The sequence below is a fragment of the Conger conger genome, chromosome 1 (assembly GCF_963514075.1).
Source record: "Conger conger chromosome 1, fConCon1.1, whole genome shotgun sequence".
NCBI lineage: Eukaryota > Metazoa > Chordata > Actinopteri > Anguilliformes > Congridae > Conger > Conger conger.
The window spans coordinates 78516014-78527690 of NC_083760.1; the positions used below are offsets into that span (position 1 = coordinate 78516014).

General features: G+C 39.1%; 2 protein-coding genes across 3 annotated transcripts; one reads left to right on the top strand and one right to left on the bottom strand.

The window, feature by feature from the left end:
• Positions 1-13: 13 nt before the first annotated feature.
• On the top strand, positions 14-6080 carry m6pr (mannose-6-phosphate receptor (cation dependent)). 2 transcript variants are annotated; one of them, XM_061255892.1, is made up of 7 exons: positions 14-120; positions 1319-1488; positions 1650-1810; positions 4220-4329; positions 4440-4570; positions 4735-4861; positions 4974-6080. In XM_061255892.1, exons 2-7 carry the CDS (start codon positions 1322-1324, stop codon positions 5097-5099), a joined length of 822 nt encoding a protein of 273 aa, XP_061111876.1. In that variant the 5' UTR covers positions 14-120; positions 1319-1321; the 3' UTR covers positions 5100-6080. The 2 variants fall into 2 exon arrangements, with proteins under 2 accessions (XP_061111876.1, XP_061071546.1); XM_061215562.1 differs by lacking the exon at positions 14-120 and adding an exon at positions 467-809.
• A 1274-nt stretch (positions 6081-7354) lies between these two features.
• Positions 7355-11343, bottom strand: LOC133105493 (uncharacterized). Its single transcript, XM_061215632.1, has 2 exons — positions 11287-11343; positions 7355-9981 (listed from the first exon to the last, which is right to left on the bottom strand). Exon 2 carries the CDS (start codon positions 9857-9859, stop codon positions 8612-8614), a length of 1248 nt encoding a protein of 415 aa, XP_061071616.1. The 5' UTR covers positions 9860-9981; positions 11287-11343; the 3' UTR covers positions 7355-8611.
• Positions 11344-11677: the final 334 nt, after the last annotated feature.

Consider the following 11677-nt stretch of genomic DNA (forward strand, 5'->3'; position numbering starts at 1 on the left):
AAAAGGGTGTGATTGTGGAGGGGGAGGGGAAAGAACAGTGGCTCTACAAGTTGGTTCTCACTCAACATTACTGCAACATGGATCCAGAAAAATCTCAAGACTCATGGGAAGTGTAGTTAAGTAAGTTAAAGTGGAAATTAAAGTAAACATACCTCTGATTCATACTACAGATCACCCCTGCGTGCTTATGCGTGTGTTATCCCCTCACCATTTAAACTTTTGCACCACATCCACCCCCGAAAATCAACGTTAAAATCAAAGCACAAGAAACATCAATACATTTTCTTTGAACCTTCAAAAAACAATACATTGATAATCATCAATACGGAATTTAAGGACCTAAAACATTACATTAGAAGAACTGCTACACAACAGAGAGAAAGAAATACAATCATCTCAATTCCTTTATGTCTGTATCACATGGCAAACGTGTAAAAAGGAAGCGACAGCTTCCCGGACGCGCTTAATACGATCACGTGCGGTGCTTGTTTAATTTCACTTCCGCGTTTTCGGATTTGACATGAGAAAGAACATTTATCTTTATAGCTAGTTAAAGAAGAAATTACTAAATTAAAGGCAGTTTTTTATGCTTATATATATTTGTTATATTAGACAACTACGTGCATGTAAGCTTCTAAAACAAACAATATAGCTAGTTTTGAATTTGAGGAGCCATCAAGTTAGCTAGCTAGCTGTTAGAGAGCTAGCTAGCTAGTCTGTACTACTAGCTAATTATCGGTTACAGGTCCACACTAGACATCATTAACAACACTTTTTAATTCACCCGACTTTCTCGTTGACTTTTAAAGGTATGTCTGCAATTGCATTCTGAAATGAGTGGCATATCTAGCTACTAGACTATCTTAGCTAGCTTGTTGGCCAGCTAGTATGAATGTAGATAGCTAGAGTTCTACACCGGGAAGATGGTTCTTAACCTTAACACGAGCTAGAGTGTAGCAAGTATTGATAAGAAGGGTAATGCTAAATGAGAACGCATATACTCAGTAGATCATACCAACTTAATGTATAGCCCTGTGTGATTGGTGTTTGGGATTCTTTATCATCATTTTAAAATCGGTATAAACTGTTGCTTGTATACCTTGAAACTCGATACGTTTTTTTCAGTCAATTACTAACTAACGATAGCCTGCTGCTCTGTGACGTTACTGATAATCCTATTTAACGTACACTAGCGAATCTGCTGTCGTGAAGCCATTATAATTTCGTGGAATGCCGCGGGATGAGAATGATAGATGTTTCTGGGGAAATACTGATTTGTGCCTTAAAATATGTTTTCACCTCCTCCTTTGTTCATCAGGAAATGGCACTGTTTCAAGCAATACACCTCACTTTGACCTCCGCCATCCTGCTGGTACTCTTGGCTGAAGGGGGACAGGCCAGTGACAACACCAAGAACTGTAAGTTAATTGAGGAATCACAGGCTGCAAGAGCAGTTGTCAGCAAATTGGAGCCCCTCACCAACAGAACGTAAGTGACTTCATTATAGTCACATGATTTCATAATACATATTTACATATTCTTATGCATGTTACTCTTCAGACCAATCTTTATCACTTGTAGGTCTTGATCTGGGCAGTGTCTGGGCAAAAATCACGTTAGTCTCTCTAATACCTTAACCTCTGTGACAGATTTTCTACAACAGTCAAGGTAGACAAGGATGGCTACACATACCTGTTCCAGGTGTGTGGGACTGCAGGCAGCGTGGCAGAAGGCGGGTTGGTGCAGAAAGATGCCAATGGGAAGGAAGTGCTCATTGGAAGGTACACTGCCACGGAGGTCTTTGGTGGTTGTGAGTACAGTATTTTTCTTACACTGTCCAAGTGTCCATGTTTGCCGATAGGGGTGTGCTTCTGAAATTTTTTTAATTCAAGTATATGGTACTGACTTTTTTTTTTTCTTTCTGGTTGGGAAGTGCAATGCACATTGGGGCTCGCAAGCAAGCGTAATGCACATACTACACTGTTCTTGAATGTAGTGTATCACAGGTAAGATACAGTGACTGTCATGAAGAGACAGGGGTGCATTTTTAGATGGTTAGCATTTCCCAGCATGTTTGTGTTGTTTCCATGTTTGATCAATGTGCACACATTCACTGCCCTTTAAAGTTTGAGAAAGTAAAAAGCAAATCATATAAATAGGACACTATATTTTGCTTCAAGAGCACAGATTTAATGAATTAATTTGAATCAATATGTAGTTTTTGCAGCATGAAAACTACATATTGTATGTTCACTTTCAATGGGAGTGCAGGCTGTCTCTGATCGTTCCAATCAAGTGGCACACGTGTAGACTCTCAGTACAGTTCAGGCACTGAAATATCCCAGGAATGTGAACTGTACTGTATCTGTAACCACCTGACGAGCCTTGTGCTATTACATAAACTCTGACTTTCTGGATTAAATTGTTCTTGCTATTTGTTATTGACAGTAATGGAAACAATAAAGATTTTGTTTTGCATGAGTGAAAAAGAGGGAATACAAAGAAACTTTTTTTTATCTAGCACCATGTTAACTGAAGTTAATGATAATTGAGTTTGTTTGAAGGCCACTGTGGAGAAAGAGAATTGATGTGTTTGTGCATACTGTGCTAGCATACAGAAACATTGGTTATTACATTACATTACATTACATTATTGGCATTTGGCAGACGCTCTTATCCAGAGCGACGTACAACAAAGTGCATACCCATAACCTGGGCTAAGTACGCTGAAAGACCCTAGAGGGACGTACAATTTCAATTGCTACCCGTACAACAAAGATAAGGACCAGGGCCTATTTTTTTTTTTTTTTTTTTTTTTAAATCAACAAATAAACAAACAACAAAGCAAAAGTGACCAAACTTAACTATCCAAATACTGCTTACCTAGCCAACTAAAAATACCAAAATACAAAGTAAATCACAAAGACAACAATTAAGGTTCACAGGGAGGTAGGGAGGGATGGGTTATAGACTGATGTAGAATGAAGTGAATTGATGTGTTTGTGCATACTGTGCTTGCATACAGAAACATTGGTTATAGACTGATGTAGAAAGGGAAATGCCCAACGCACGACAAGCCAGGATGTTTTTGACACTGAGGAAGACATTGTTTGATCAGTCTCACATGAAACCGAGTGAATTTCACAGACAGACAAACATTTGGAAAGTAGTCCACTTTTACAAAGTGCTTTACAGAAATGGGCATAACATCAGGATAAAATAAATCACACCAAAGTATACTATTTTAATATCAATTTATAATACCAATAATGCCAACAAGAATAATAATAAAAACAAGAATACAACCAAGGAAAGATGTAAAATACACCAGGTAAAATGCTACTGTATTAAAGAAATGCTTGTTGAAATAGTGGCTTTTCAAAAGTTTTTGAAATGCGAAAAACACTCTACAGATCTAATGTGTAAGGGGAGGTTATTCCAGAGGGTAGGTGCACTAAAAGCACAATCACCCTGGGTAACGAGTCTGGTGCGGGGCACTACTCGGCAGATTTATAATATCAATTGTAAAATGCACTGGCAGCCAGTGCAAGGATGCTAAAATGTGGGACTTGCGACTAGAATTCGACTGAAACCAAGACAGAAGCATTTGTGAACTTGTTGGAGCAGAAGCACTAAGGCAGGTAAAAAACAAATTGCAATAATCCAGGTGTGAGGAAATTAAAGCATGGATAATCTGCTCAGTGTCTTTTTTTGAGAGAAAGGAATTAATTTGGGTAATTTTCCTGAATTGGAAAAAACAGGCTTTCACTGTGTTTTTGACATGTTGATCAAACTTCAGGTATAACACCAGGTTTCTCTTAGATGTCTTTATATTGGCTGCCAGTGGGCCCAAACATTTATGGATTTTACTGGTGTGGTTTTCAGTGCCTATAGCCAAAATCTCTGCTTTATCAGCATTAAGCTGGAGGAAGCCAATTTTTAATAGCTGCGAAACAGTCATGCAAAACACTCAAATTATTTGTACAGTTTGGCTTATCTGAGAAATATTGTCATCTGCGGAGCAGTGATATGAGATTGAGCTAAACTGCCTAATTATATGACCAAGAGGAAACATGTATTATGAGAACAAACTAGGACCCAGAATCGATCCAAGACAAGACAAAGGAGCAACAGAGGAAACAAGGTCATCCATGGCCTCAGTAAAACATCTGTTGGATAAATAAGAAGTACTTCCTCTCCTTTTCTCTTTCCATCTCAGCTGACTGGGTGATGTTGATCTACAAGAAGGGAGAAAACTATGGTGATCATTGTGGCAAGGAGCCAAGGAAAGCCATCATCATGATCTCCTGTGAGAGGGGGGTGTCAGCGGTGAGAGGGGTGCCTAGGCAAGGGCTTCAACTGGGGCTTCGAACAAACCACTTCAATTTCTGCCTCTGGACTGCATGTACATGACCTCTGTCGCTTTCTGTCTATCTCAGGGGGAGCTCTCAGTGGTGGCAGAAGAGAGGGACAAGAACAACGATTGTTTCTATCTGTTTGAGCTGGACTCCAGTGCTGTCTGTCCTGCCATTCCTTCTCATCTGAGTGTGGGTTCAGTGCTGCTCATTGTGTAAGTGTGGACGTGATGACAGTTCTGGAATGTTAAGTGCTGTTATTATTTGCATGTAGATGGCAAGCCTTGGTTTATGACTATGTGCGCTCTTCTCCGTGCTGATGGCCATGACATTGTAATGGGCTGCATTAACGGTGTCACTGTGTTTCCCTGTGCTACAGTGGCTTTTCGTTATTGGCCGTGTACTTGATTGGCGGATTCCTCTACCAAAGACTGGTTGTCGGAGCCAAAGGGGTGGAACAGTTTCCCAACTACACCTTTTGGCAGGAGTTCGGCAATCTGACTGCTGTGAGTGTGTGGGGTCGTGTACCCTCACTGTTTCATATGTACAAATAGACAGTGTGCGATATATTTATGCGGGTTGCATTTGTCTTCACTCATCTCTCTCTGCTTGTTATAGGACGGGTGTGACTTCGTGTGCCGTTCCCAGGGAAACCGCGAGGAACCGCCTACTTACAGGGGCGTGGCTACTGAACCCCTGGGGGAGGAGCCAGAAGAAAGGGACGATCATTTGCTGCCCATGTGAGCTGACCGTGTCAGCACAGGAATGGTTCGTTCTTAGGCTAGATCTTGGTGATATCTTTTTTAATTATTCCGATTTAGACAGCACTGCAAAAGAAAAATAAAATGAAGAATCACTCAAAAGTACAGTTCAAAGGGACAGCTTGTGGGTGATGCAAATGTAACATTTCCAGCCTTCCACAGAGCAGAATCATGTATGGCAGCATCAGCGATGTCCAGTATAGTCAGATAGAGAACTGGTCTGCTTCTAATGCGCGACACAGCACACATCAGCCTGATCCTGTTGCAGGGATTTGAATACTGGTTCTGATTTTGGTTTGACCAAAAGTATTTACCAACTGTTACACCATGGTCTCTTTCGATATTACCACAGTGTACTAGTAGTGGTGCTACTGATGAGAGTAATTACTATGGATTATCGATTATGATATTTTATTGCGATTGCTGCTTTAGAGGGAAGGATCTCTGTCAGTCCTGGGTCAAATACGTAATCATTTTGGTTTCAAACACTTTTCTATGCTGTATTGAGCTTGTCTGGTATATTGGAGCCAACTCCTCTTGGTTGGCACCAGGCAAGATCAATCCAGCACAGAATCCAAAACAATTCTGTATTTGACCTAGGTCTGATCTCTGTACTATCTGTGCTGTGTGGATGAATGTCTTTTTGGGTCTGGCTTAATTTTGTGTAAATATATTTTTTAATGTGAGCTAGTCACAGAACTAGTTCAGTCTGCTGACGTGCAGAGCACGTCATGGCACACGTGTAGACTCTCAGTACAGTTCAGGCACTGAAATATCCCAGGAATGTGAACTGTGCTGTATCTGTAACCACCTGACGAGCCTTGTGCTATTACATAAACTCTGACTTTCTGGATGAAATTGTTCTTGCTATTTGTTATTTGCAGTAATGGAAACAAAACAGTTTTTTGTTTTTGCTTATGAGTGAAAAAGAGGGAATATAAATAAAGCGTGTGTTTGATTATAAGCCTGGCTCTGTTACTCTGCAGTATTCTAATGAAATCACATAATTATAGAAAGAAATGATAAGATCCTGGGATTCCACACACAGATCTCAGTGCTCTGACATGCACAGGTAAATTAAGTGTGGAGGTAGAAGTGATTATAGGCCTTTTCATGCAAACAAACTCGATATGCTTGGTTAATGTATTAACCATTTTTTAAATACAATGTAGTATGCATATTTTACCTCAAGTAAATTTGTCCAGAAGAGGTGCACAGTATATTATCCTACTTCAGTAACTGTTAATGACTTATAATAATGTTTTTCTGCATAGTATATTTCTTAATCCCATGCACAATGCTTACAGTGCAAAACATATCCAATAAAATGTTTAAAATGTTCGCAACACAATAAAACAAAAAACTATTTGTATTTCAATGTGCAGTGAATACAGAGTGGTTGTCTGATGGTGGAAAATTTAAAATTTTCCAATTTAAAATGGCTGTTTTGGAAGGCCTGGGTGTGCTGTGCCAAGGAGCTTCAAAGCTTGGTGGCCTGTAACACTGATGGCTCTTCAACAGCATGGTTTAGTTTACAATGCAGAAAGTAGGACAACGTCCACAGTGAGAGATGGTGTATGGCTCCACTATAGATCATATAGATAACTAGATGTAAGAACTTTTGGTTTCTAAAGCAAGCAAAATAGCTTTGTGGTCTGAGAATGCTGCATTGAGTGGCAGTGTAGCATTTATTAAATTTCTTGTGCAAATGTCGTTCCTCCCAACCTTCCTTGCTAGTCGTTCCTCCCCTCCCTTCCACTCCGCACTGTGCTTTATATAAAGTAGTCCTTTATACATTTTTAATCCCCTGACCTCTTAATGTATCTGCCCGATGTCCTAATGAATATTGAGATTTGACGCTGACCTGTTTTGCACGCTGGGTTTTGCACCTCTGAAGCACATCAGCACACCTTGGTGATCTCCACAATATGAGCTCTGTTTAGTGGAAGATCCATGCCATTAAACTGCAGTTACACTTATATCCCCTGTCTGCTGCCTGCAACCATAAACAAGAATTTACATTTTATTCACCCATAAGATTTAAATTCTCTTTTTCTGGTACAGTAGTGTGCACAAATTTGGGCACCCCTAGTCAAAAAGCCTTTTTGGATTAATATCCAAAGTGAACAGAAGCGTACCTGACCTGTAAATGGTGCAATGTTAAACATGACACATTTATTCAAATTTTAATGCAAGATCACTTTTATTTTTTATTTTTTACAGTTTCAAAATAATTTAAAAAAAGGAAAAAAACACTAAACACTTCCTGTAGCCAGCTAAGAGTCTTTCAATTTTCCATAATATTCAATTCAATATTCTGGTGGCCATTCCAAAACCTTCATCTGTCTTTCCTGGAGGTACATCATGGTTGATTTTGAGGTATGCTTCGGATCATTTTCTTGCTGGAATACTCAACCTCTCTTCAACTTCAATGTCTGGACTGACCTTGAATATTTGCTTGTAGAATTTCTTGATATTTGGTTGAATCCATTCTTCCACTCACACACTATTTCCGATGTCCCCAGCTGCCACACAACCCCAAAGCATAATGGATCCACCTCCATGCTTCACAGTTGGCAAGGTGTTCAAAAGCTTCACCCTTTCTTCTCCAAACATACCTTTGGTGGTTCACTTTTGCTTTTGTCAGCCTAATGCACATTGTTCCAAATGCTTCAGGTTTCTCAATGTTTTCTTTTGCATATTTCAGACGCATAATTTTGTGTTGAGGTCGTTCTTTCTGGTAACTTTGCCATGTAGGTTTTTGTTGTTTAAAGTATGTTATGTTTTCCTGTGAACATCTAGACCTGTGTTTGCTACTCTTTTTGACAGCTTGTCGTGTCTAAGAAACACCGATCCGATCTCTAATTTGTTGAAAAACAACTTCTCGAGGGAAAAGACACCACGGCAGCAAGCTCTTCAGGTTACATATGGGTCACTATACTTCTAGCACAAATTAGCAGTTAATAAAATATATGGGCATACTCAATCATACTTTTAACATTTGATTAATGGTGGTTTCTTGTGTTTCCATAAGCTCATCTGTAATAAATTACATAGGTTCATTGGATTACATATTCTACATTTGACACTGTGGTTTCTTGCGTTTCCATAAGCTCATCTGTAATTAATGATATAGGTTCATTGGATTACATATTGATTACATGAGTAATAGGCAGCATACATGTGATATACATTGATTATAGGCTGCATACATATTGGTATACTTTTTGGCATGAAGCTTTAAGAGTTTTGGAGGAACCAGCTTGCTCAACTCTAGCAGTTTCACGGTTTAGTCTGATTTTGACTTGTGATTGATTGTCTTAAAACGGGGGCAGAACATCTTGTTCTGTGAATTTTTCCTACAAGCTCTTTTGCAGTGATGTGTGGGTTCTTCTGAGCATTTCTCACCAGCTCTGGGGCCATTCTATTTGAAATGTGACTGTGGAAATAGTTTGTTTGAAACATTGAGAGAGTTTTTGTAGCCTATTATAGAATTTAGAGTTCATGTTTAGATTCACTCACATTTTCACTTGTGCCCAGCTGGGAGATTTTCTCCTTCTGAAAGACTAGGTTGAGCACTGCTAAGTAACAGCCCAGAACATCCTCCTTGCAAAAGACACGCAGGCTCTTGATTTGATCCTGCAGTTCTCTGTCTGTCTCTAGGTAGGTCCAGTGGAAATCTCTGGGAGGTTCACAGTCCTCATGGTAGTGCCTAAAGATCATCACACCCCTTGTGTCAGGGTGGGAAGTCTCTTTCTTGGCTAGCTCTTCAAGAAGGTAAAGGTAAGTCTGTACTTGAATGTAGTACATGTGGTCTAGGTCTTTAATAGTGGCTTTTTGGCTGTCTGGGATTTTGGTGTAGAACTCGTCACCTTCTGTGCTTTTACACTCAATCACGAGCCTCTTGCTTACCTCTTGTCCATTGTTGACCTCTGCAAGAAAATCTAGTCTCCCTTTAAGGAATCCATACTCAATGACGTTTCCCTTGGTGTAACGTGCTTTCTTGTAATCCACTATGTCATCTTGTAGGCCAAGGAAGAACTTTAGTGACTCTGCCTCATCTGCTGTGTTCCTACCAAACCCTTTTGCAGAGCTCTCTCCATTCCACAGTTCTGCCTCATTTACAAACTCCATTTTCTCAATGTCCCCAGTCTTCACCCTTGTTCCCGGTGTGACCCGTGGAGAGTCTGTCCCAGCCTGTGGAGTCTTCAAGGTCCGGGTCATTGCAGTGGAGTACATCAATGGAGTTGAAATGGGTGTCGTCATATAACTTTCCCTGAGCTTAAATCCATGACCGGTGTTGGATGTGTTTTTTTCCCACTGCTTCTGAATTTCTTCTTCTCCATTCTTCTTGTTTTCAAAGAAGATCAGCCGGGTCAGGTCCAGCACCTTTCCATGCTCTTTAAGTGCCAGAGCATGTTTCACCTTCCTACTTGCCAGTCTAGGAGATTTCATGAAGACAAGTTTAAAGGTTTCTAGGTCTTGAATGAGTGTTTCAGCATACTTGATGCTTTGTTCTGTTTTTGAGATTTCTATTACTCTGTCAGACATAATGCCCTCTGGTAGACTGATGCGCAGTAATCTCAGCAGCTGAAGAAAATCGACACTATCGAAGTACAATCCATTTCCTTTTATTTCGATCACACTTCTTTCTGGTTCACCCACTATATCTGGTCCTTTCGCTCTGCTCTCTCCTTGCCCCTTTTCTCCTTCATTATCTCTTGCAACTGGCTTTGTGTCCATAGTCCACTTCTCCTTCTAGTCACTTCCGTCAAGGTTTAGGCAGAAAAAGTCCAAATAATCAGTTGCTCTTGCCAAACGGATAGGTCCCTAGGTAAAATCACGGTCTAAGAGTACAAGGGAACCTGTGGATGTACAAATGAGAAAAACATCACCTTTACCCTAGTCATTTATGAGTAACAAAGAGCTTGCTGTCTAGCTATGAATAGCCATTTAATATGTATGAATGAAAATGTATGTCCAAATTTCCTCACTCTTGAAAGCTGATGAAAGTTTGAAAGAAAGAGTCATCTGTTTCCCTTTTCATTGCAAAATATCTGAGATTCTACATGAACATACACCGATCAGCCACAACATTGAAACAACCAGTTTTTTCCTGCTTATAAATGCTTGAAACTGTATAAACTTGTCCATAAACACTTAATATTTAATTATATGTGTACTTGTATAAGCAGATAATCATCAGCGAATTACTTATAGGTCCATGGTTTTGTCATTTAAATGTCTTGGTATGTACTGGTGTTCATGTCTATCTTAACATGTGCTCCAGGACCTCTAGAATTTTTCATATTGAAAAAAAAATGAAGACCACCCGCCATATTTCAAAATGCATCAGATCTATTCCTACATAAATTCTACCACATGCAGTACCATGTAATTCCAATGCAGGGAAGAAGGGTGAAACTGATGTAGGATTAGATGCCATGCATTTGAAATACGGTGGGGGGTCTTTTTTTAAATCTTATTTTAAATATAAATAATTGTACAGGTCCTGGAGCATCTGTTAAGATAGACATCATCATGAACACCAGTACGTACCAAGATATTTAAATAACAAAACAATGACCCCCCCCCCCCATGAACTTACAAGATTTACATTTTCATTTAAAATTAAACTTTTGAATGCAATTCACTTATGATTATCTGCTTATATAAGTACGCATATCATTTACTTAAATATTAAGTGTTTATAAACAAGTTTATATAGTTATATAGCATTTTAATCATAAGCAGGTGCATTTAATGTTGTGGCTGATCGTTGTATATGGTTTATTTCATGTTTCTTATTTTAGAATGTGTTCAACCAGAATCAAATTATTGTGATTCTATATGGAAACAATTGATTGGACCTGTGAATCTGTGTGATACTTAGAACAATCCCTAACAGAGTATAGTTTTTTAAACATGTTGAAATATTTATTGAAATCATACGTTGAAAATATAGCTTTGTAAGTTCTGAAATGATATCCTTCAAAGACCTACATCTGAATCAGAAGCAAATACCAATTTGTCTTTGTACTCATAGTACTTCTTTTATAATTATTGTTGTAATTAGTTGTATACCAATCTACAGATAATAATAGTCACATTCCAGATTGTCTTGTAAACATTCATTTTTGCCCTTTTATGAAGAAAAGAAAACTACCTACCAGATAGAGTTGTGTTTGTTTCTGTGATCCTCACATCCTTATACATCCCTTTTTCTGTTTCCTTGCAGGCCATCAGTCATGTTTTACATGTCAAACAGGTTTTTATAAACATAAACGTTCTCCACCCAATTACGTGTACATCAAATATGTCAGTCTCTCTCCGTCTCCTGTTTGTAATGGACACTGATAAAGTTGTCAGGTTTTTCAATCATCCTTTTCTACATGTCTGTCCTGAGTGTGTAGGATTTCCTGCACATTTTCCTTGCCCCAAGGAGTCGATCAAGGGGTGGTGGTGTTGGCGTCGGTGCATGTTTCCACATACAGTGCAGTCCATAAGTATTTGGACAGTGGTACACTTTAACCTCATATTAATTGTTTCATTTCAAATCCA

Bases quoted from the DNA above. Each gene is read 5' to 3' on its own strand.
- LOC133105493 (XM_061215632.1), bottom strand. From the start codon at position 9,859: ATGGACACAAAGCCAGTTGCAAGAGATAATGAAGGAGAAAAGGGGCAA.
- m6pr (XM_061255892.1), top strand. From the start codon at position 1,322: ATGGCACTGTTTCAAGCAATACACCTCACTTTGACCTCCGCCATCCTG. The intron at 1,811-4,219 runs GTGAGTACAGTA...TTTCCATCTCAG, and splicing joins CACGGAGGTCTTTGGTGGTT to CTGACTGGGTGATGTTGATC. The intron at 4,862-4,973 runs GTGAGTGTGTGG...TGCTTGTTATAG, and splicing joins AGTTCGGCAATCTGACTGCT to GACGGGTGTGACTTCGTGTG.